The 25,990-nt window shown below is 42.8% G+C and overlaps 2 protein-coding genes across 2 annotated transcripts in view; both read left to right on the top strand.

The window, feature by feature from the left end:
- Positions 1-1,051: 1,051 nt before the first annotated feature.
- On the top strand, positions 1,052-2,661 carry LOC143141844 (zinc finger protein ZIC 2-like). Its single transcript, XM_076302549.1, has 3 exons — positions 1,052-1,961; positions 2,196-2,359; positions 2,491-2,661. The coding sequence occupies exons 1-3, from the start codon at positions 1,052-1,054 to the stop codon at positions 2,659-2,661; spliced, it is 1,245 nt and encodes a 414-aa protein (XP_076158664.1).
- A 1,463-nt stretch (positions 2,662-4,124) lies between these two features.
- The window catches only part of pcca (propionyl-CoA carboxylase subunit alpha), a 33,163-nt gene continuing 11,297 nt past the window's right edge, over positions 4,125-25,990 (top strand). Inside the window, exons 1-17 of the mRNA XM_076303734.1 lie at positions 4,125-4,200; positions 5,107-5,184; positions 7,062-7,109; positions 7,432-7,500; positions 8,881-8,994; positions 9,425-9,478; positions 12,914-13,045; positions 16,342-16,378; positions 16,508-16,586; positions 17,673-17,775; positions 17,925-18,019; positions 18,890-19,040; positions 20,792-20,935; positions 21,689-21,763; positions 22,613-22,681; positions 22,791-22,866; positions 23,512-23,725. Of these exons, the coding sequence (XP_076159849.1) occupies positions 4,147-4,200; positions 5,107-5,184; positions 7,062-7,109; positions 7,432-7,500; positions 8,881-8,994; positions 9,425-9,478; positions 12,914-13,045; positions 16,342-16,378; positions 16,508-16,586; positions 17,673-17,775; positions 17,925-18,019; positions 18,890-19,040; positions 20,792-20,935; positions 21,689-21,763; positions 22,613-22,681; positions 22,791-22,866; positions 23,512-23,725 (1,592 nt within the window). The 5' untranslated portion in view covers positions 4,125-4,146. The remainder of the gene's footprint in view (positions 4,201-5,106; positions 5,185-7,061; positions 7,110-7,431; positions 7,501-8,880; positions 8,995-9,424; positions 9,479-12,913; positions 13,046-16,341; positions 16,379-16,507; positions 16,587-17,672; positions 17,776-17,924; positions 18,020-18,889; positions 19,041-20,791; positions 20,936-21,688; positions 21,764-22,612; positions 22,682-22,790; positions 22,867-23,511; positions 23,726-25,990) is intronic.

Genomic DNA, 25,990 nt, shown 5'->3' with positions numbered 1-25,990 from the left:
CCTCCTAGTTAGGTAGAACAACGTATTTCGATCCATATGTGAAGGGAAAGGAAAACACAAGTTTTTATCAATGTTTTTTTCGTTGCCCCTTTGCCATTTTATATTCATTTGTAAAATGGGCCTATGACGCATAGGTAGTACTACTAGTAGGCCTACTACTGCCTACTTTATTCAAATTTGAGCACTGACAAGAAGTTGTTATATTTTCGTAGAAACGGCATCTACTTTAAATTGTGTAAGTTGTCTGCTTGTGTCCAATACATATATTGCAGATTTGCAAAATGGTCGGTCCTTTAGCCGAGAGCTATACTATTTGTGATTTTTTTTCCCGCAACAGCCACTTAGGCCTATATAAACCGACAATTTCCTATTTTCATTATGGGAAGGTATTGGAAGATTTATTGGCTACGTTTTAATTAAATTAATCTTGATAAAACAACAATACTATTTTGTGTACCAGAAAAGGGCAGTCAGACTGATTGCCAGCTCGCCAATTAACGAATTTAGACAAACAGAAAAATGCGCGTTTTGGTTTGCTTGAAATACAACAAGAGTTCAGAGTTAAAGACAATATTCCCTCCCTGTAAAATGTATCCCTTGAGTGGCCTGCATGGGACATTCAAAAGCCATTAGAAGCGCTCGTGTGACTGGACCAATAGGGTGAATTGGTGAGATGCTGTAGCCAATGAAATTGCCGTGTGTAAATCGTGGGACAGCGATTGTAAAGTGGGTGTGAAGCACCCACACATAAACGTAGATGGAGACCCCATTGATTGTTACTTTGAGTTGAACAACTGAGGTTAGTGGACTATCACCGGTGAAATTCATTGGAATCCAAAGACTCAACATTTATTCATACAAAACTAAGTTTTTCCCAAGGTATGGAGCAACTCTAAGTTTTTTACAGACAAAGTTTCGAATATGTTTTCAAGGAGTCTGTTTTAAATTCCAAAAGCTTTGCTTTAGGCCGTTTTCGACATCGTATAGTGTTTCTGCTGTGCGCAACTGAAGTCCCTTTTACGCGCCGTGGGATCGTAGAGTATTCGCAGTGATGTTACTGGATGCAGGCCACCAACTATCTAGTTTAGGTGTTGGTACATTCGCCAGGCATCACGAAAGCCAAGAAAGAGACTTAAGCTTCATGGAGTCTGCACACATGGGTGCGTTCAAGCTGAGCCACGATCTTTCGCCGAGCCAGAGTGCGGCATTCGCCTCCCAGGCGCCAGGATACTCCGCTGCTGCGCTCGCTCACGCAGCTTCTTACGCCAATTCGTCGTTCAGTTCCAGGGATTTCATCCTGCGAAGCCGAGGGTTTGGAGATACCAGCCAGAACAGCGGTCAGCAGCACCCCATCTTCAACCCAACGGCGAACTCGATCCATCACTCTCACGCAGAGAATCAGGGACATCTACTATTCCCAGGGATACACGACCAACACGGAGCGCACCACAGCTCTCCAAACATGCTGAACGGTCGACTTGGGTTGGGGGAAGTGTTCAGCAGGGCTGACCAGTACCACCAGGTGTCCAATCCCCGGGCCGATCACTACAACCAGTACGGGTCAATGGGACTGAACATGAGCATGAACATGGCGCCGCACCATCACCCGGGCGCGTTTTTCCGTTACATGCGTCAGGGCATTAAACAAGAGCTCGTCTGCAAATGGATCGACCCGGACAAACACACAGACCGCAAGAAAGGTTGTTGCCAAACGTTCAGCACCATGCACGAGCTGGTTACGCACGTCAGCGTAGAACACGTTGGCGGCCCAGAGCAGTGTAACCACGTGTGTTTCTGGGATGACTGTCCACGGGAGAGCAAGCCATTCAAAGCCAAATACAAATTGGTGAACCACATTCGCGTGCACACGGGGGAGAAGCCTTTCCCTTGTCCATTCCCGGGCTGTGGCAAAGTGTTTGCACGATCAGAAAACCTGAAGATCCACAAACGCACACATACAGGTACTTTTTTCTATTTGTGTAGGCTAGTTCATTCTTTTTGTGTCTTGTATTTCTATATAAGTATGACATAGCTGAATGTTTCCGGTTTTCTGTCATAAGAGTGGCTAAATGGTTATTAGGCCTAATCTATAACATATTAATTTGCCCATCTGATCCACCTTGCTGGAAAAAAAATTGCATGACAAATTAGAGTATAACTAGTATGAGTTCTAATTATCCCCTTTGCAATTCCAGGAGAGAAGCCGTTCATGTGTGAATTTGACGGTTGTGATCGCCGCTTTGCCAACAGCAGTGACCGCAAGAAGCACATGCACGTTCACACATCTGACAAGCCATATCTGTGCAAACTGTGCGACAAATCATACACTCACCCCAGCTCCCTCAGGAAACACATGAAGGTGAATATGTGGTTGATATTTAAAAAATAACCTACGCGAGGGAAATGCGCCTCTGTACTATACTGTATAACACGGTGGATGTATGACGCTCTGATTTCTGACTATGCTCAACGATTTAATCTCATCCTCAGGTCCATGAGTCCTCGTCCTCAGCACCAATTGCATCCCCAACCGAGAGCTCCGGTTACGACTCATCCACACCCTCAAGTTTGGTGTCCCCGTCCTCGCATGGCAACATGTCGCCTGATTCTGTTATCCTCAGTGGTCAAAGCAACTTTAGCGAGTGGTACGTCCCACTCTGAGCCTGTTCTTTCCACATTGGCAACACTGAGATGGACCCAATTTCTCTTTTTTTTATACAGAGAAATGTATGCTGGTTATGGACCAAATATAAGATGGATGCCTCTGTTAGTGGCTTGTCTTTAACACTGAGACTTTTCTGAGTCATCAGCTTTGCTGTACAGTGGATCTTAGGTGGATATCTCTGTGTCTCTGTCTCAAGTCTGTTCATAACTGTTGTCATGCATATTTGATTGTGTGACCAGACCAAAGTTAAAGAGTTTTATCTCATGAATGTATATTTTTGAATGCTAATGGTAATGGCCTGCAGATATAATGCCATGATACTGCAGAACTGTAAGAATAAATCATGTCCCTATTTGTTTTGTAATTTAATATGATACAGATTAAACATATTTATAAAATGAATCTTTTTATGTTGTTTTTTCTTTCCAGCTTTATGTCTTGATGATAATTAATAAGATAGCCTAATGGGCTAGGCCACTTTGCAAACTGTGTTGCAATGAACTGTTGCACTTTATAAGAAGTTTAAATTACACTGTTTCTTTCTTTCTTTCTATTTGGAAAGAATACCTACGTGACTTTAAACTATTAAAAGGTGAAGGAAAAAGTCAGGCATCATTATATTTACCTGAAGGCTAATGAATAGGCCTAATTTTAGATAACTGGTGAATTGCTCCTAAACTGGCAGCATGGGGCGTTCAGAAGGTACAGATTTTTTCTTTGCCTTAAAATGTCCAAACCAAAATGTCAAGAAAGAAAACTAATAGATTGCAAACACCAAAAGGATCTTACTGTAATGAAAATAGCCATATGCAATTTATAGAATATACTCCCCCCCCCCCCCCCAGTGGCCCCTCAAAATGTCTGTGCACATCCTGACAAGGGCCATTATTGGAGCAACTTTGGGTTAAGTGCACAACGGTGGAAGCTGGGAATTGAACCCACAACAAACAAAAAATTTAATGGTGAACGCCTGTAAACCTTGGCTACTTTACTCATCAATCTCATATTGCTAGCATGAGATAAGCCTTTTAAGGAATCATGTTTAAAAAAGCTAAAAAGTAGGCTAGGCTACATCAACCTGCAAGCCTAGAACTGAAATGGAAAACTCAGACTATGCACTTTTAGGGTAAGATGGGGTTATATTGGATAGGTAAGTGACGACCCATACCATATAGCTGCAAGCTACATTATAGCCTAGTTCAAACAAGCAAACAAACAAATAAACAAACAAACAAATAAAGCTAGGTCTACATTAGTGAACAATGAATGTTGTGTTCCTATTTGTATTTTTATTTTACAGTTTATAATACTGGATCTCAGACAGTATCTATTTGCGTAATGATTAGGCTACCTATCCTTCAAAGGTGCATTTGCCTGCTCTCAGCCGACGCACAGAGATATGATTGGAGGACCGAGCATACTCCCCCTTTTCTGCACAAAACGTAACTACGCAAGCGCCGTACCCTTACTCTCCGACTGTCATGGCGGCCTACAGAGTCACTCCAGCTCTGCAAAGAGTGTTGCACGCTGTTAAGGTGAGCAGTGTATCATGACAGGGAGAATATGTTTTGACTGTCAAAGCTGGCATAAAACTTTAACTCAGAACACCTCAGTACGGCACCTTCCTTGTGAGTTTAGGTGTTATTTTGGAAGAGTTGTAACGTTGCAGTACGGGTAGCCTATTCAGAACTGATAGCTTCGATAGCTGGCCAAATTATGCTAGCTAAACAGCGCAGTCGAGAAGGACTAACTGGTTAAGTGTCCTTTGGTGATGTGTTAAAGGGTGTCTGTCGCCTTGTACAACGTTTGTGATACTGTTCTCTGACCATTTAGTATAACATACCATATTGTCTTATCTCCAGTATATGAGAAGTTGTTGTCAATGTCAACGTACAATCGGTTGTCGAGACGTAGCAGCAACGTTACAACGCATAACACTGAATCTATAATGCTAGCTATAACTTTTCTTGCTAACATTCGTTTGTGTTTGCTAGACATCCATCAGTTACAGTCTGTATCAATTTGTGCACGCTCAATCCTAACATTTTGAGTCATTTGATGGAGTGTTTTTGCTCGACGTACGGTCTCACAACTGACAACAATGTTATATGATAACAGATAGTTACAAAGCCATGTATACCCTAATTCGAACACAGAAGTAGATAAATGAGCGCTATGATAGAAATGGGTGAGAAAATATCGCTCCCACAACACACTGCTTTGAAGACAGACATTCTAATAGATTACATGGCCGCAGTGAAAAACGTAATGTTTGTATTAAGATATTATTACTATTATTATAGTGAAGTGTATAGGTAAGGTTCACAGTTCACCTCAGTTCACTTCATTTCCATCTACACTTCATTATTAGTAAATGGATATGATTGTATTGCCACCATCACATTTGCAAGTTTCCACTGAGATTTCTGTTGTGGTTTTAGCATGCATCCTTCCATTCTCGCTGCTGTGTCCTTCTCAGTCGGGTTCAGTACTCCACTGCCTTTGACCACAATGAGAAGGTAAGGTCACAGTGATTCTGTTTATGAGTTCCTATAATCTGCTGTACCTACAAACTTTTTTCTCAGAAGCTGCCATGCTGTCTCAACTTGACTTCCAAATATGCAGTGTGTGGTCCCATACCACTGAATCACCTCTCTGGCTACTTGTTCTTCAGAGTGTTTATTTCCCTATCTCATATGTCCTTGAAATACAGTATATAGTAGCCCACAGTTTGTAGGGGAATATCTACAGTAGTGGGCTGTCAAGGAGGGGTGGTCCACTTAAAGGTGCAGTCAGGGATTTTATGCGTTTTCAAGCCCATAACATTTTTTGTCATATTCAGCAATCAGCTCCTCATGACCGCTAGCTGCCCATTCCGGCTACATCAACATCAATCAGAGTACACTTAAAAAAAAAAACCTGTTCTCTTAAGGTAGGGATGAGCTACCTCTTTGGCGTGTTTAGTTTGGTCCTTGGTTAAAATAGAATGTACGTGTTCTTGCAGAAAAGTATCTGCTAATAAATGTAAACAAACACAAATTCCTGTGAAATCCCTGACTGCACCTTTAAACCCCTTCTTCAGGTATGATTGCCTCTAATAAACACTATGCTGATGTGTTGTGCTGTAGTGCCAGTGATCCCCCTAAGGCCGATGTAATGTTCTTGACACTAACGGCAGGGATCAAGTGAAGATTTCCAAAAGCGTCACCTGAAGTTTTGGCTCCATTCCCTGAGCTTTCATAATTTTAGACTTTAAACACAGTCTTCCGTTGTTTGTCATTGCACTATTTTCTGTTGAGTGAATTTTAAGGAAGAGATTATGTACCGTCAGAGTACAGATTGCCATCTATTCAAAGGCACTTTAAATTCAGTGAGATCTCTTGTAGGCCCACCTCTGATCACTACTAGGCTACTGGTTTGGGTTTCAGTATTATGTATTATGATGTATTTTTTAGGGCTTCAAACCAGATTTTTTTTCATACGGTTTGTTCCGAGCAGAATCAGTATTTTAACGTTTCCGGTTTTGCTTTCCACCTTAAAATTACTGTTCCCGAACCGGTTAGAACCAAATAAAAAAAAATGGTCAATAACATTCCATGTAGGGCTATGTGACATGACAGTATTCGGATGGCATAAACATGTCTAGCCTATTGATAGGCCTAGATATTTTACTTCATTACTTTGCAAATGTCACATTGGAGTATCCAATCTGTCCTTATTTAAACTCATACTTTTATACATTTAGGCTTTTTCTGTATACATGAATAAAGACATTGGTTATTTGAATTGTCAATGAACAACAAACATTTAAGAGCCTACAATAGCCTAATAGAGCATGGAGCTAGCTAGCGATTTTCAACATTAGCTGTAGTTACATGATAAGACTCAAACATGAATTCAGTTCAATGTCTGCAGCCAGCAAGTCCACCATCCAGACATGCACAAACCAGTTATCAAGCAGAACATATTTCAATCATTGTAATAATATAAAATAACAAAAGAAAAATAACAATATTAACCGGTTTCTGTAACCGTTAAGTTTCTGGTTTTGTTTTTGTACCTAGCAATCTATTGTTCCTGGTTTTCATTTTTGTTCCATGAACCAGTTCAAAGTTTTTATTTATACACTTCATACAGGCTGTTGTTCCTCTGAGATTATCTGAGGGAAGCCGCAGACCCTAGAAACGTGATATGAAAATTAAGTTGCTTAAGTTTTGGATAGACAAGTGTTTTCCTGCTTGCATATAAAGATGCTATCAAGGCCTGTGAGTCAGTGAAAGCGTTCTGTGTATGCTCACCAATACAAGCACACAGAACACATCCCTGAAAAACAAAAGCCCCTTACCTGTTGACAAAACAAAATTCTAACTCTCCTTTTCCATTTCCTTTTGCTCAGACCTTTGATAAGATCCTCATTGCAAACAGAGGGGAGATTGCCTGCAGGGTAAGTGTGTGTGTATGGGACCATGTCTTCACTTCAAGGAGAATGTGTGCACGTAGGTGAAACTAAATAGGACAAAATACCCACTCAATGAGTTAATGTAATGTATGCTGCATCTTTTTTTGGACTAATGAAATATTATAATGTCTATTTAAAGAAAAATATAAATAGCTGTTCCACAAGTGACCGCTACTGTTTGAAATGATCTATGATATTGTTAATCCTTTGACTACATTATCATGTGGTATTTTATCAGTGTTGATGAGGGCATGATGATTTATCAGTGTTGATGATGGCGTAATGAAGGCCTGTGTGTTCTGCTTAGGTGATGAAGACCTGCAAACTAATGGGCATTAAGACAGTGGCGGTGCACAGCGACGTGGACTCCAGTGCGGTGAGCCCCTTCTGCCTCGCTTAAGCCTTCCTCACCTTTTTAATGGAGTTTTCATTCCTGCTTTTTCTTTGTACTTCTTTTCTCTCTGTGCCGTTATCCCCCATCCATCCATCCCCTTTCCCCTCATTCCCTCTCTCTGCAGGGGGGTTGTGGTCCAGAGGGGGTTAGTTAGGTAGCCCTGCTGTGCTGGGCCCTGGCCAGCTTAGGCATGGAAAGATGGGGGAGGTAGGTAGGAGGAGGAGAGGAGGTTTGTGGGGGTGGTCTGCTGAAATGGCCCTCTTGCCAACCCCCACACCAATCACTTAATTATCCTAATTCTTTTTTTACCCTCAAAGCTTCTGTTAATGCTATTCATCTTTTGAAGTCATGTTTACATATATATTTAAAACTTCCTTTTAATTCATACCTGAATAAACCTCAATCGGTTAATTGTAGTTGATTGATGTTACTATCATACCGTGAGTCATACATCAGACAGTACAGTCAGACAGTAATACTGTATACATTACAGATGACAGATTTATAACTGTAAATATGTTACATGAACAATATGTGCTTTAGAGTGTCTTAATGACAGGTCATTGCAGATGGAGTTGATTCTCCCCTGGCTTTCTAAAGTTTAGTGGGAAGGTTGTCCGTCTGCTGTGACAATGTGACAGATGACTGGGTTTATTGGTCTCGTGTGACAAATGGTGTGAAGATCTGGAGCCAGTGCTCTTGACAGTGGAGCCTCATTATTATTTTAAAAGCTCTCCTAAAGACGCTTGGCTACATTGGTAGACAATGTGTCTGTGTCTTTCCATTTTTGGAATGTCTCTCTTGGTTGCAGTATAGGGCTGCAAGCTCCAGCTTGGTAATGCCTACCAACACAATGGTTTTAGGTCTTTTTTTGTCAGACTCTCTGTTGCTGCATATTGGCAGATTCTTCCATTTCAGCTAAATATTATTTAAAATCCAATAGTAGATCTTGATGATTATATGAGTTTGGGTGTTGATGAGGAGTGTGTTGACATTATTTAAAGTGTGTTAAAAAAAAATAAGTCTCTTGACACATATGTGAGATGGAGGGCTAGTGTAAGAAAACATTGATTATCCTTAAATGCCTCCTATGCCTAGACACACACTCATTCACCTCATGTTGATCCAGTTGGTGACCTTAACACCTCAGCACTGTGCTGCCTCATCCTTAATTGATTGGTCTGTCAACACGTCTGTATGAGTGAGTGTGAGAGTCTGTCTGTGAGGCAGAGAAAAACAGTGAGGAAAGTTTTGTATGTGTAAGTATAATGACATGCGCTCTTGTTTGAAGAAAAAATGAAGTCAGGTAATTATTTTCCAAATCTGATAGATTGATTGTTTGTCTTATCCAAACTCCTCCAGGTGCACGTAAAGATGGCTGACGAGGCAGTGTGTGTTGGTCCCGCCCCCACCAACCAAAGTTACCTCAACATGGACGCCATCATGGATGCTGTCAGGCAGACCGGAGCACAGGCCGTGAGTCACAGAGAGACAGAGGGACACAGTTTTGAAGTCATTTGTGTCTCAGGTCCAAGGAGACATTTGAAGAGTTGGCCACATGAAAATCTAATCTGTTGTGATTTTTTTTTTGGTTCTGTTAAACCTATAATTCAGTGTTCCTGTGGTGTGTGATAGTATTACTATTAAATTATGCTCCATTACCTCCTATTCTATACCATGACATCGATAATGTATCTAGAGCAAGATGTACATAGACATAAGGGAGGAAAGATGAAGGAGGAATGTGTACCTGGAATGCCTGCATTTAGCTTGTCCTCAGCCCTGTGTGTGAATGAGAAGGAGAAGGATGGAGAAGGGCTGATGACTAATAGATGAGGGAGAGTTTTGAGCTTCTTATAGTGTATGTATTCAAGGGGTTTATGTGTTGTGTTTGTTTTCTTTAAAGGTTCACCCAGGATATGGATTTCTGTCTGAAAATAAAGAGTTTGCCAGGAGGCTGGTAAGTTCCAGCACTAAATGATATACACAAACAGCTCAGGAGAACGTCTGAGACTGAAACGGATTACGCTGCAACATCAGAAGCACACACCTATGCTGGATGATTGGGCAAAAACACAACAGTGTTTGTGTTCCTTGTGTTCATAATACACAAAACAGTTTGTGAGCAGCATGATGCAGGCAGTGTGGAAAGTCGTCATGTCTATATTTCAGTGTGATCAAGCACATGGACATGAGATCCAGTCTTGCAAGGACAGCGGTGGTTCTCGTCCAGTCATGCAAATATCAGGACGTCCATCTGGCATAGCTTGTCTCAGATTTTCCCATAAAATGATATGGTAGCCAAGTCCAGCTTTTTTGACCATGGTGATCTGCTGTGACTAAGCAATGTTTTTCAATGAAACAGGCTGTTGTCATTCAGACATCTAAAGACCAGATATTTTCTTGTGCTCCGTGGTCTTCCTGGTCCCCTGCCCTACACACCAAATCACAGGCCATTTATTAGTCATCACATAGGTACTAACACACACTACAGACAATTCCCTTGTAAAGATGCCGGTAATCTGCCCACCAATCTGTCACCCAATTCCAGGCCATTAGGCGAATAATGGAAAATGTTCATAGTTTATGTTTTTGTACAGTTTGTTAAGGAAAGATGAAGTCAGTCATTTGACCCATCACTGAGTGATCTGATTATAATCAACAAGAGAATAAATTAATTCCACTATATTAAACCATATCTTATTCACTCTCTACTTGGAGTTGACTATACAGCAGAGGGAACCTATTGTTTACCTGTGGGTAAAGGCCTACACAAACGGCCGGCGATGCATCGGTGATTTCTGGCAGGCGAGCGGCAGAATGGAATAGAGCCTGTTGAAGTGAATGGGGAAACACACACAGCAAGTGGAGCACAGGGCAAGCGTCGCCGGCGCACCGCTCTTATCAGCCCCTTTCTATTTTCAGGCCCATTTTGATACTTCATAATAGAAACCAGCTGTCTCGTCAGTGTGTCTCCACTGAACCGATGGGTGATCATGTAGTAGATCGCCAGTAGTGTGTGTAGTAAAGTGATTAACACAATTCTGCCTTCGTGTTTGACTGTCGCATCGCCGGCCGTGTGTGGTGGACTTTTTTTTTTATGTCTGTGCAGGAGGCACTAACATAAATCAGTCTGATGAGCTTGCCATGACAACTGTGGCAACCTAGTACACAGGGTTGTCAACAAAATGGACCATGTAGAACTTCATAATGAAACATTGTTAGTCTTTAAGTTTAGAGCTCAAGAGAGCACCCACTAGGTTCAAGAAAGTTAGCCATTAGGTACCAGTTGTGTCCAGCTTTAAATATTAATCTGCTTTTTGTCAGAGTTGTAAGTACCTCTGCGACACCCGTGTCACTGTCGTCAGCATAAATATTGAGTCCAAATCTCTTGTGTGAGGCACAGCATTTGGTGTACAGTCATTTCCTGTGTATTAGCCGCAATTTGTATAAACTGCAGGACAGTGTTTTAGGCAATTTAAAAAAACAAAAGCATATTAATACCATATTAACTGCTCCCGTGTATTAACTTCATAGCTGAAGAAATTGAGCAAAATCAATGTGTCTAAGCCGTCTAAACCGTGGCTAATAGTTGGGAAATTACGGTAGATAATAGCTTTTGCTAATTAGCTACTTGATGACTTATACATCCATATCTCATTTTTTATTTTCTATATTTTACGACTCTATCTTGCATTCTTACATCCACGCCATCCCCCGTCACCAAACACGTACTTGGGCAGCTGAGGGGGCCGTCCTCTGCCTTCTGTGTGTGTGTGTGTGTGTGTGTGTGTGTGAATGAAGATGTCATTACATTAGCAGCTGAATGGGGAGCCCTCTGCCCCCTCCTCTGTGACTTGAATGAGAGGTGAATTGCCTCCCCCTCTCCTTCCCCCCTCGACAGTTAGTACAGTTTTATGCAGCGCAAACGAGCCGCATGGCTCAGGGGCTCGTTGAAGGGTCCTCAGAAAGAGATCTGTGAGGCTTAAGCCCCCAATGGCCTTTTTAACATCTTAAAGGAGCTGGAGGATGAATGGGAATTGAATTGGAGGAGATGGTTGTGTGTGTGTGTGTGTGTGTGTGTGTGTGTGTTTGTGTGTGTGTGTGTGTGTATATAGGAGGAGTGTATGGATAGTGCTTCCTTACAGCCATTCTATTGTGAAATGTTGTAATTATTTGGACACACACACATACACACACGCACACACACACACAGACAAGGACATAAACACTCACCCACACAAATGTGCTTGCCACACAAGCTATTGACACGTCCACACAACGGTCTGGGCTAACTTGCCTTTTTGGGCCACTCACACGCTTCTATATTTGAAGGTGATGACTTGTTTACACACACACTAAGACACACACACACTCAGACACAGACACATCAGAGTAGTGTGGGTGTGTGGCTGAAAAGACTCACACAATTGTATTGGATTTAATTTGAGAAATTTCACAGCTCCTTATGGAGCGTCACCCCAGGAATGTGTATCTGACCTAGTGACATGAACACACTAACTTGCTCACACTCTCTGGTTTGGACAGTAGTTTGAACACACATCTCTTAAGGTGCTTAAGTTGATCATAAAATATTTTGTCATTAAAATAGACATGTCCATCTACACATAAAGTGCTTCTAGTATTCCTCTTCTATAGAGAAAGTTATGTTTAGAATAGCCCAGGCCAGGTTTTAATCACATAACAAGCAGAGGAATATCAATTTATTGAACATGGTTACTGTTTCCTCCTAATTATCCACTACATCCACGATGCTTTGTGTACTATTATTTGGAGTTTCCATTCACTGTAATGGAAATTTCTGAGGAATCCTGCAGCTGAATTTCAATAGTAATTAAGGGGCCCACTCTAGTAATGCGCAAGGCCTCGGGCCCAGGAAGTAAGTCCTACCTGATGCTTGGGCCCTACAAAGAGATGGACAGAAAGAGAGGGATCACTCTTTCCCGTCCTTTCTGATGGCGTCAATGAGGCTCTGCGTATCTGCAGGCTGTGCCCGAGGGTGTCCATCTATGTACCCTGGTGTGAATACCCACAGGGGGTACTGGCCCTGGTCATCTCATGAGAGATTTAGCCCCATGCCCACTCACTCCAATAGGAGGGAATCCCCATACATAACCCAGCTCGTTTGATTTAGAATTGGCGTGAAATCTTATATAGATGTAAAGCTTTTTGTGTCATTTCTGATTAATGAAAGGCAATTTTATGAATTCAAATAGTTTGTCCATGAAGATGAAATACCTAGTGCATAATATAACAGTAACCAAGCTATTAATGTTGAAAAAAGCATATATTGCAAAGTTATCCATGAATATGTGTGAATGACTGAGGTGGGTGTGCTTGTGGATATGTCTCATGGTCTGTTCTTTCTCTGCAGGCAGCTGAGGGGGTGACCTTCATTGGACCTGACACGCACGCCATTCAGGCCATGGGCGACAAAATCGAGAGCAAGCTCATTGCCAAGGCAGCCAAAGTCAACACCATCCCTGGATTTGATGGAGTTGTCAAGGTGACCAAAGAATTAATATGGAGAAGCATGTCATACATCCAATGTATTACATAATCTATACAAGAAGTGCATTTGATTCCCTTTATTGGGTTTTTGCTTCTCTTATCCTCTTTTGGTGGTAATTTCAACACCACAAGATGGATAGAATTGTTTAGATAGCATACACTATTAACATCATCAATGAACCATGAAGATGCACATGTGATCAGCAAAGAAATCCAAATGTGTTGGTCAGAGGCAGTGAGCAGAGAATAAGTAATGAAAGGGTGATGATACTAATAGTGCTTTAACTCCGCAGTAAGGAATAAACTGCAAAAGCATTGCCAAGTCAGGAAAGATAGAAGATCTCTTATTGGTAATCTATGAAGTTTCAACATTCAACTTATTTACCAACTGGATGAATGTGTGTGCCCTTGTACTGTGTTAAGTTGTCTTTGTCTTTCAGTCTGTTTTCGTCTTTGTCTCTCCAAGTGGCGCTTCCATTTTATGCCATTCTTGCTCACACCTAAACAGTTATGCTGTTATGAACATGATTCCAAACAGCCTAATTTCAGGAATTTAGCGTACAAGGCATCAAAGCACAGAGCAAGAGAGAGGGAGAGAGTGAGGGGAAAAAAGAGCCAGAGTGTAAGTGAGTTGTTTCCACACGCTGGTGCTGATCTTGTGTCCTAACCAAAGCAAGCTGATAGAAGTGCTGCAGGGTCGCAGCGTCAGCGCCTCTCCCCCCTGCCCTCTCCGCCTGCTGCTGCAGTGGACTTTAATTGTCCCACGTTTGGCCGTTTTAACACTTCCTGCGCTGATGGGCCTCGTAAAAATGAAGGGGGCACAAAGGGAGACTCTGAAAGGGCTGGCCGTTGGGCTGCGTTTGCATCTGAGAGGGCCAGTTATTGGGGAGGGGAGTGGATGGGGGGGGAAGGCTGCCATCGCCATCCTCATCTTGGGCCCTGCTGATGTTATCTCACACCTCACACGCTGGTGTGAAACAGACCCCAGGGCTGCAAAAGCAAACCACAGCCCTGTTGTGTGTCTGTGTGTCTGTGTTTGAGTGATGGAGTAAATTTTTAGTGTCACCATGGTGATGGACTTGTCAACTTTCAGCTATGGTTTTTATTAGTATCAAAGCAATATGCCTTCAATTTTTTTGTTGCTTAGTTGTAAATGTGACCCTTTTAACCTTAAAGGTTCAGCTGGAAGCACATTAATTTAATTACGTATGAATTTGTTAACGAAATTACTCTAGAGTGAGTGTGTTGTTTCCCTTGTATCCATTGGAGTGCCACATATTTCACTTCTCGTCAGTCTTAAGGTCTTGCATTTGTTGAAGAGAAATGGATGACTCGGCTGAATTAGTTGGGATTTAGTACTTGTGTGCTGGCAGCCATTGCTGGTCCAGTCATTATCTCAATGCTGTGATTTTAATGGTCCTAATCAGTCATTGTAGAGAAATTCCTCAGAGGTGTTCATTGATATCCTGCTGCTCTCCCATGCTGGAGGCGGTCACATGTGGCCATTGGCGGGGACACTGTTAGAGACCCCAGCCATCTCAGGCCACTGATGTTATCACTGAAGTCACACACACATGCAAGACAGGTCTGGAAAGAACCTCCCCAAGAGCGTCTGTCAACAAGTTTTAGCCATATTTTTTGTAAGCCCTGAACAATTAAGATTTGGCACGTGATTTAGACATTTCAGTTGTCAGTGGGTAGAATATATATGTTAATGCATCTGCATTCTCCATGGTGGATGTTTCTATTGGAAGGCTTCTTGTGCCATTGAGGTCCTAGTTATCACTGGAGCAGAGGATGGAGATAATGGAGAGAAGCACTCTAGAACTGTAAGGTCTGACATGGCTGGTACCGTTTGTCATGCTTTTTTATACCGATCAAATTAACCAATGAAATAAGCCCTCTCTGGTGCGGGTGACGTTTTCTGAGTGGCTCGGTTTCTGAGTGGCACGGTATGACATGATGACCACATACACCGGTGCTCTTCACACACATGTTAGGAGTCGTGAACTTTTGCTTAGGTGACACCCCGTCATCCGGCGCTATCTCAGCCCGTCCCTGCGGTGTTATCTCTCACACTCGCGAGGGGCGGCCCTGACACCCCACAGCTGCAAAAGCAAACTCACCACTGATGTGTGAATACGGGGAGAGATGTTTTTGTTGTGGTGATTGACACCTTCAAATGTTCATGTATTTTTAATTACAGAACTATTAAGGAGTGTGTAATTTCAACTGCTAAAGCACTGTATACAATTGTGCTCATATGTTTACATATCCTAGCAGAATTTTTAACATGTATACCTTTTTTTTTTTAAGAAAACAGGAATGATCAGGCAAAAGACCAAATGGGATTCAAATGAAACCATAAGGTGTACAGAATAGTGCAATTATTAAAGAAAACAGCAATATAGAAAAATAATGAGATGATCCCCATTCAAAAGTTTACATTCCCTTAATACTATGTATTGACCCCTTTAGTATCAATGATGGCTTGCCGCCTTTTGTGATATTTGTGGATGAGTACCTTCTCAGAAGAAAGAGATGCCCATTCTTGATGAAAAGCCTCTAGGTCCTGTTAATTATTGGTTTGTTCATTATTTTGCATTGACTGCAGGTTTGAGATGTTGTGTCTCAATGATATTGAGATCCGGAGACTGTGATGGCCACTCCAGAACCTTCTCTTTTTTTCTGCTGTAGCCACTGCAGGGTAAACCTGGCCTTGTGCTTTGGTCATTGTCATGTTGTGAAGTCCTAGTGCGTCACATGTGCAGCTTTCGGCCTGATGAGTGCAAATATTTTCTGATAACATGCTGCATTCAACTTGCCATCAAATTTGATTATGTAAACTTTCTATTAGGACCACTTAGGTGATTTCAGTTATCATTGTTATTTAAAAAGGGCACACTCAATTGTGTAATAAATGGTTTCACCGGACCACCACCCCTGAATAAAATAATAGTCATGCAGAATTCTACCAGGGTTTTTAAAAATTATGAGCACAACTGTATGATCTTGGTTTTCTTACACCATCAATACCCTATATCTTGAAATGATCAATTTTGTGTGTGAATAATGCAACACTCCATGGTCATTTGTTGGTCCATAGTAATGGCCATTTTAACTCAGACTACCAGTACAAACTCTGCCCCCTGTTGGCCACCTAGCAGAACCATTAGCAGTATCATTGCTATATATCGTATGGCTAAGACTTCAGTGTCCGTTGTTGTCTGATTTCTGAAGGGCACTGATGTTGATGACATGTTTGATTTCTCTTGTCTGTCCTCACTGTAGGATGCTGAGGAGGCTGTGAAGATCGCTAATCAAATCGGTAGGAGCTGTTTTGGCTGCACTTATGATATACCTCCATTTCTACCAGCAGTAAAATAAGGGAGTTCTGTGTGTCCTCGTTTAGGTGTTGATTGTGTGTGTGTTTTAACTTGGCCTCTCTCTGTCATAGGGTATCCTGTAATGATCAAAGCCTCAGCAGGAGGAGGAGGCAAAGGCATGAGGATCTCCTGGAATGATGATGAGACTAGGTGAGGCAGTGAAATGGAGACAGTGTGGGGGTACCTGGTCAATAAACATATTCAACAGCATGTGTTCATACAGTCGAGTCACCATCATATTTATATCAGTTCCATGCACTAGAAAGCAATTGAAATGCCATATGGTGATGTGGGTCTGGTCACTACTGGGTGGGCATTGGGGGTGAATATTTGCCCTGAGTTTAATCTGGGGTGGTCCTGTCTGATGGCAGGACCAGCCCTGTGGGAAGTGTTTACTCTGCAGCATCACAGAGGGGTAGGGGGTGGGCAGAATCATATGGAAATGTGGAGCCAAAACAGGGTCATGGAAAGGGGGTGGGGATGAAGATGTTGAGAGAAGTGAGGGAAGAAAGCCAAAGAGGTTGTCTAAAGAAGAAGAGTACAGTACTTGAGACGTGTGGACAAGGGATTAGTGTAATCTGTCCAGTACAGAGTCTCCGCTGAGACCACAGCTTGTGTTTCAAACCCGTGTGTCCTCAGCAATCACCTTAACAAGCCCCGTTTGGTCTTGACTCTATCCTCTCTTCTGAGTTCTTGCCTCTCCTCTGTATCTTTCTCAGATACCCTGTGATCAGAGAGGATTATGGGTAAAGTGCAGGCTGATAATCAGCCTTATCTCCTCAGCCAAGATGCTCTTTTTGTTTATCAGCTAATTGGATTTATCACACAAAGGCTAATGAGCCCAGGGGAAGATTCAGAAAGAGAAATTGCCAAGGAGGGGTTTTGCCTTCATACTCACTCCTAGCCAAACGGTGATGGCACTGTAGTTTTGTGTGTGTGTGTGATTGGGCTTTGAGCTCTCATCTGACATGCATGCCACTTCAAAGTGTCTGGAGATAAAGGTCAGGGTTACAGTGTTTGTTGTTAATCTGATGATCTATTATGAGCTGAATTTCAAGAGGAATTGGAGACCTCAAGATTGATGATCTTAACATTTTCACCAGACATTGAAATGTCATGAAAATGACATTGAAACTGTTAGTCATGTTTCTCAGTTCAGTTGAATGTTTGTACGTGTCCTGTTTTTGACCCTGTTTGTCTTCAGTCTGTCTCACTATCTTATCTCCTCTCCCACAGGGAAGGCTTTCGGTTTTCCTCACAGGAGGCTGCGTCGAGCTTTGGGGACGACCGTCTCCTCATTGAGAAGTTTATTGATAACCCAAGACATATTGAGATCCAGGTGAGATACCAGACTCCCACTAGTGTCACCACACAGCCAGTGGGAATGTCCACTCTGTGCAAAGCTTTTGGCCACTGTACATACTGTATATGTCAGGATTGACTGGTTATAATGATTTAATGTGTCTTTGTTTGGCTGCTGATTGGCAGGTTCTGGCGGATAAGCAGGGGAATGCACTATGGCTGAATGAGAGAGAGTGCTCCATCCAGAGGAGGAACCAGAAGGTGGTGGAGGAGGCGCCCAGGTCTAAACTCTGTTTAGCCTCTCGCATTCTCCTGCTCTCCCCCCCATATACCCTTTCTCCTGCTCCCTCTCATATACCCTTTTTCCTGCTCCCCCTTTCATATACCCTTCCTCCTGCTCTCCCTCTCATATACCCTTCCTCCTGCTCTCCCTCTCATATACCCTTCCTCCTGCCCCCCCCCCCATATACCCTTCCTTCTGCCCCCCCCATATACCCTTCCTCCTGCTCTCCCTCTCATATACCCTTCCTCCTGCCCCCCCCCCCCATATACCCTTCCTCCTGCTCTCCCTCTCATATACCCTTCCTCCTGCTCTCCCTCTCATATACCATTTCTCCTGCTCTCCCCCCCCATATACCCCTCCTCCTGCTCTCCCTCTCATATACCCTTCCTCCTGCTCTCCCTCTCATATACCCTTCCTCCTGCTCTTCCTCTCATATACCCTTCCTCCTGCTCTCCCTCTCATATACCCTTCCTCCTGCTCTCCCTCTCATATACCCTTCCTCCTGCTCTCCCTCTCATATACCCTTCCTCCTGCTCCTGTTCCTCTTTCCTTTGTCCTTCCTGCTCTCCATTTCAGTTGGTGCTAGATTTGAAACTGAAGGATTGCTGTACTTAGATGACCGAAGCAGTCCTTCAGTCAGTCCTCAATATAAAATCTAATTTTTAATTAATTTAATTTAATTTAATTTAATTGTTTACCCACATCACAGCCCTAAGGCTAATATCTCAGACAATTACTCCACATTACAATGTACAGGAGCATATGTCATGTACAGGACCATTACAAACATTGTGTCTTTAACCCTAAAAAAGATACTAGAGCATAGAGATGCTATATCATTGAGTCTTTTTTAAAATCTATTTGACAGCACATTTCTGGACCCTGAGACGCGGCGGGCCATGGGGGAACAGGCCGTGGCTCTAGCCAAGGCGGTCAAGTACTCCTCAGCTGGCACTGTGGAGTTCCTCGTGGACTCAAAGAAGAACTTCTACTTCCTCGAGATGAACACTCGCCTGCAGGTGTGTGAAACTCTAGATCATCCAATGAACATATTCTTTTTATCCCAAATCTCCAGAGCAATAAAGCAAAAAAGTGAACAGTGTGTGCTTCTCTTTCAGGTGAGAGATGTTGTAATAACAGGGTTTAGCATATGATCAAGGCAAGCTTTGTTAAAGGCCACTCCTTAGCTTCCAATACAGTATTGCAGTTTACAATAGTTGCTTCATAAAGTTATCTGTTGGTGGTAGAGATGATCATTGTCTGTCTCAATGCGTCTGTGGTTCCAATCTTTGTGCTCCTATTGGTTGAGTTGAGTAGCATATGCTATGCCACTCACAGTGATAAGTTGAAATGGAAAAGGCTCATGCTGGTTAATGGCTCATAGGATAGAAAAACAGGATCGACATACAAAAGAGACAGTGAGATCTGAACTGAATAGTCAATACTTCAGTGGCAGCAGACATACAGTTTGTTGGACAGTGGAGAAGTGCTAGACATGGGGCACAGAAATAACTGGAGACCTGCAGAAACAACAGACACACCTAATGCCCTATGCAGATGTCATGATTTCAGCCCGAATTTGCCACGTTTTTGTCGTAGCCGACAAATTTCCAGTGTTGTGCCTGAATATGAAAAGTCGGGAACGACGCCGAGGGAGGAAACGTTTTGTGATGTGACATTCAACAACTCGCGATTAATTGTCTGCAAAGTTCCACGATTCCACGACCAAAAGTCTAGCATGTCAGAATTTTGGGTGAATCTCCCATGACTCCCGTGTTGACAGACTATGACAACCCACAGCGAGAAGGCGTGTAATCTGCATAGGCCATAACAGACAAGAGAGACATGAAGCAGGAGAGACAGGCAGACAACACACAGGCTGTGGCATAGTCGGAGGCAGCCGTTCAACAGGCACTTAGAAAAGCCTTGATGACACTGGTACAGAGAGGGATAAGCGAGAGAGAGCGAGAGTATGAGAAGAAAGAAGGGAGGAAAAGAAAGAGGTGGGCAGGATGGGTGAGAGAGAGAGAGAGAGAGAGAGGAGTAAAATAGAGGAGACAGCTGGGCTAGAAGAGCCGGTCAACTGCAGAGATGAAAGGAGCCCAGCACTGGGGCTCATTAGGACAGACCTCCCAGAGTGCAGCAGGAGGGAGAGGGAGCAAGCCAGGCCCACAGACAGCACGCTTCGGGGGCTTCCGCTCACGGGAACCACCCTGCCACAGGAGCAGACTACTCAGGGTGCTGTTTATGGAGGTAAACACAGTGGAGGTCGGTAGCAAGAGGCTGGGCAGGTCTTCAAACGCAGCCTGGCTTATTGGACAGCTAAACTAGTTGAGAACATTGACACAGCAAGCTGAGACTGAGGGGTAAAAAGGACTGACTAGCTTTCAGAGCAGACTGACTACATGTTAGATAGATAGATAGATAGATAAATACTTTATTGATCCCCAAGGGGAAATTCAGGAAATGATGTTTTTTGAAATTTATGAAATTTATGATCTAGCTATTTAGGGTGTTGACGAGCCTGCAATGGTCAGTAAAGTATGTATGAGGATACTGGAAAAAGAAATATGTTGTGGTATACATTTACATCCATGAGTTGTAGATGCCTTTATTAGACACTGTTGCAAGCTGGCTTAGGGGTAGGAGGGAGTCCTTATCAATGCATGCACTAGACAGAAAGAGGTGGTCCAAGTTGTTGGTTGGTGTGTGTAGACACAGTGTGTTTGGCTGCTGCTGACACCTCTGTCTCTCTCCCCGTCCTGCTTAGGTTGAGCACCCCATCACAGAGTGCATCACGGGTGTGGACCTGGTACAACAGATGATCCGGGTCGCTAAGGGTTACCCACTGAAGCACAAGCAGGAGGACATCCCTATTAACGGCTGGGCCATTGAGAGCAGAGTCTATGCTGAGGTACTGAGCACTATATATTATATGCACTGAATGAAATACACTGGGTAAACATACAGAACATAACATGTTTGTTTGCTGTCTGTGAGGATGTACCCAGCAGTATTTGAACCATTTTGAGTTATTGAGTTGATCGAGTTATTGATTGAGTTACTTCACACACTTAAATACATGGTTTATGCACACCCAGTAAGCTGCTATGGTGTCTAACACAGCCACCATACACTCATAACACATACTATATCAGAACTCAATGACTGCGTTTACAGGGACTTAGGTATCCCAGTTATGAGGCTTACTCCGGTTACAATCATATTGGGAATATACTGTATACATGGAACAGTTTCTTTAGGAGAACTCCAGCTAGCATAACCAGAGACCTTATCCGGGGTTCTGAAATCGGGATATGATGTTTACATACACAAAACCATGATACTTCAAAATCCCAACCATAACCAGGATACTGAAGTGCATGTGAACAGTCATTGTACACTGGCCAACATCTACATTTTAGCTCTATTCATATGTTATTGAATATATCAGGGAAGATGAAGGCGTTTGTCTTTACTAGCTGTTGAGAAGAGAGGAAGGAGTTGGTGAATAGAGGAATTGGGGTGAAAAGAGACGGGATGGGGTCCCTCGTTAACCTGGGGGAGTAATTAGGTGAGTGCCAGGGGCAGCAAGGTTGCCCTGACCTCTGTTTCCTGTGGGCTTTTATATGTGGATTAATGTTTCCTGTCTTTTGTCCCTCCTCAGGACCCATACAAGTCATTTGGGCTGCCCTCTATTGGGCGACTCTCTCAATATCAGGAGCCTGTGAACCTGCCCAATGTGAGTCTTCTTCACGTGTTCTTCCTACACACACACACACACACATATAGTTGCATCAGAATCTGTGCACCCTCATTGGTCAGTATTGGCCAAATTATGATAGTATGTGGATCTGTATACGTGCACTACAGCTTCAAGTCATTGAGTGTGTGTGTTTATGTGTTTGTACATATGTCTGTCTATGTGTGTGTCTCTGACAGCCATAAGTGATGGTGACGACATTGTGGTTCTGTAGAGGAAGTACAGTCACTTACTCGATTCCCACTAAATCCACAGGCAGCTCTATCAGCCATACACACACACACACACACACACACAAAAGCTCCAGCTTTATATGTCCAAACCACACACAATGAGAGCATTCGATAGTAATAACATAGCAATCCTGTGTAATTGTTTGGCAAGCGGTATACTTTTAATCCGGCACATTATTTGATCCTTCTTTTCATATTCTGAGTTTCAGAAAGGCAAGCACAGTTTATGGTGTGCGTGCAGTTTTTTTTTCAATAAATAAAAATGCTTTTGTGTCAGCATTAGAGAGCTCCAGGGAGAAATCTAGAAACATACATACTAGAAAAAAAAAACATGGCACACTGAGAGGCTCATCTGTGCAGTACTGGTCTGGTGCTGGAGGACAACTGCTCATATTCAGGGTAGTTGTTCAACCTGGACACATCACATGCACCTAACCCTCATTTCATAATCAAAATATGTTCAGCTTTCAGCCCAATATTATGAATGGTGGATGGTTTGCAGAACTCATGCACCCTCCAAGATGTGTCCTCCAGGATGGTACCAGTATTTGGAATTCAGAGTTCTGAATCAGAGTTCTCCTGTTCTTCTGTACAGGTTCGTGTTGACAGTGGAATCCAAGAAGGAAGTGACATCAGCATCTACTATGACCCCATGATCTCAAAGGTTTGCTTGTGTCTCAGTTTTCATTGTTAAAAGCCATGTGGTAATGGAGAGTTTGGTATTTTGTTACATGTGCGGCGCATGTTCTCAATGTCTCCCATCCTCTCCTCAGCTTGTGACCTATGGAAAAACACGAGAAGAGGCCTTGAAGAAAATGGAGAATGCTCTGGATAATTATGTCATCAGAGGTATGCTCAAGGATTCTCACAACAATGCACATCCATTCACACTTGGTTCTCACAAAAAAATAATCATATCATAAAGGGCAGTGGTCTTTCCAGCTCGTTTTGCATTTTTGTTTCTGTTACTTTAGTTGTCACTAAACTATAAACGTAAGTAATCATGTCATTCTGAAGCAAAAGGAAATGTTGAATGACCACATCTTTCAGTAGAACTTTCCCCAAGAGCCTGAAAAGAATGTAAAGCAGCCGTGAAGGTAGCAAAGTTATGATATGGTAAGCGAAGCAATAGCTAGTTTCTGGAAAGTCAACGGTTATGCTGCAGGTTGCGAATATGAAGTCAATTCAGTCTCAGATACAGTGGCACAACATTTTATGTTAAAAGCATGGGCATAAGCTGATGTTACATCGCAATGTGCTATATATTTCTCAGGGATTCCGTTTTGAGATAACAGAATATTTCGCTATGTGCTATTGCTCTAGCCCTCTTTTAAGAAGACCACCTGTGGTTAAGACCCCAAATATAGGGGATTTTGACATTTCTTGGGATGGCTAGTCATATCTTTCTTCTTATCACACTTTCTGCATCTCTTCTGTTGTTTTTACTGCACTCAACTTTCTTTTTCTGGCATTCTGTCTGTTTTTTTTTTCCAGGTGTGACCCATAACATTCCACTCCTGCGGGAGATCATCGTTCACCCGCGCTTCATCTCCGGCGACATCAGCACCGCATTCCTGCCAGATGTGTACCCTGAGGGGTTCAAAGGTCACCTGCTGACTGCCCCCGAGCGGCGAGAGCTCCTGGCCACAGCCGCCGCGCTCTTCGTGGCTGCGCAGATCCGCTCACAGAAGTTCCTAGGACATCTCAGGTGAGCCATGGATGCAGCTACAAATACTGACCCCAACTAGATCAGCACGTGATGTTGTAATTGATGACCGACTTAACTTATCTGAGCATGTAGCTTCAATTGCATGTCGGTTCACCCTTTACGACATTAGGAAGATCAGACCTTATCTGACACAAGATTCCACACAACTTCTTGGCCATGGTCATCTGGGGCAGGCGTGGCCTACTGGTTAGGGCTTCAGGCTTGTAACCGGAGGGTTGCCGGTTCGAACCCCAACCAGTAGGAACGGCTGAAGTGCCCTTGAGCAAGGCACCTAACCCCTCACTGCTCCCCAAGTGCCGCTGTTGTAGCAGGCAGCTCACTGCGTCAGGATTAGTGTGTGCTTCACCTCACTGTGTGTTCACTGTGTGCTGACTGTGTTTCACTAATTCACGGATTGGGATAAATGCAGAGACCAAATTTCCCTCACAGGATCAAAAGAGTATATATACTTATAGTTATACTTATCTCTAAGCTGGACTATTGTAATTCACTATTAGCTGGCTTACCTGCTTGTGTTGTAAGAACGTTACAGCTGATTCAGAATGCTGCAGCACGTCGTCAGTCAGCCAAAGAGGACACATGTAACTCCTCTTCTAGTTACTCTCCACTGGCTCTCTATAGTAGCCAGAATCAAATCTAAATCTCTCACTTTGGCCTATAGACCCTTTCAACAATAAAAACAAAAACAATGCTTGAACATTCTATTTGGTTCCCAATCTACTTCCTCTGCATTAAGATAACATATGGAATGTTAAAAAGGAAGTCTTGTGGGGCCAACTATGATGCTGATAATGGAACTCTCTTGAAAGGGTTTTACAAGGATACAAGGATACAAGGAAGTTTATTGTCACATGCATATAGTTACTGGAAGTAAGAAATGCAGTGAAATTATGTCTGGTGTCAGCCTATTAAGAGGGGTCTAAAGACAAATCTGATCAACATGCACTTAGTTCATTAAGCGCTTCTTATGCGTTATGGTTTGTATAGTAATGTTTTATTTTCATTAGGCTGTTGATTTATTTGACATTGTTGTTTATTATCGATATTCTCCTTAATGTAGTCTTACCTTGTTATTGTTATTATATTATTGTTGATTGAATGGACATTATTGTTTATTATTGCTATTTCCCCCCATTTTCATTGTTTATTTGATTAGGCTATTGATTGAATTGACATTGTTGTTTATTATTGCTATTCTCCTTATTATAGTCTGACCAATATCTTACTTTGTTCCCTGTTAGATTTAAGTATTATATTGTTTTGTATTTGTATGTCGCTTTGGACAAAAGCGTAACCGTAACCATAACCATAACTCAAGAACAATCCAAAAGTTTCAAAAGGTTTGCAGGAGCGTCATGTTGGCAAAAAGTAATTGGTGCATTTTTATTAACACATTAGCAACCAGATATCCAGTACCCAAGGCCTGACTACCATTTTGAGTTACCACAGCAGCACTAAGGGATTGCTTGTCTCTCTTTCAGTCCCTCTGTAAACATCCTTGTTTGTTATGGCAGCTGTGCTGTGGGTGTGTTTGTGTGACTGGACTCATTTGTCCGTTTCTCCTACTGTTTCTTCTGCACTTTATTCTTGTGTGGTGTTCCCTCTTGCCTGTCGTCAGTAGGAGGCAGATGCTTTGATCCTTTACTGACACCCACTGGACAAGTGGATCAGTGAGCCTGCATCTATAACAACATTTTAGAATTTCCTTTTGACCTTGTAAAACGAGAGTATCTCGTATTCAATGGAAGCCACGCACTGCTGTTAATGCTCCTGGATTGGACCTTTGTGAGAACGGCTGAAGGATTTAGGATTGAATGGGATTTCAGAGAGTCTGCCCATCCCCTTGTCCTGTTCCTACTCAGGCAGTATTTTGGTCACTTGCTCTTGTTCTCTGCCTCTCTGTGGTGTTCTCTCCCTCCCTTTCCATTGCTTCCTCTTTAGTGAGTTGCATTCCTCCGACTCATCATTTTGAAAAGCCTTGTTTGAATTTCCCTCGTGTACTGGGTGTTATGTGAGCAGAGGATGAGTTCCTTGTGGTGTGTGTGTGTGTGTGTGTGTGTGTGTGAGAGTGTGAGATGAGACTCTGAGGATTCTCCTGTGTGAAAGATCCTCAGTGCAGTAGCTTTCACTCAGCGCCTCAAGATCATCCGCCATCTGTCCAAACACTCCGCTATTCCTCCCCTTTTCCTACAATTGCCCCCCCCCCTGCTTTGGGGTGAGGTGTTAGGGGCAAAAATATCATGT

This window comes from Alosa pseudoharengus, unplaced genomic scaffold (assembly GCF_046254945.1).
Source record: "Alosa pseudoharengus isolate Yale_2024_CS ecotype anadromous, Long Island Sound unplaced genomic scaffold, YU_APseudo_1.1 YU_APseudo_1.1_scf_24, whole genome shotgun sequence".
NCBI classification, from domain to species: Eukaryota; Metazoa; Chordata; class Actinopteri; order Clupeiformes; family Clupeidae; genus Alosa; species Alosa pseudoharengus.
Note: the sequence above shows the minus strand (reverse complement) of the source record. Positions and strands in the feature narration are given on the sequence as shown.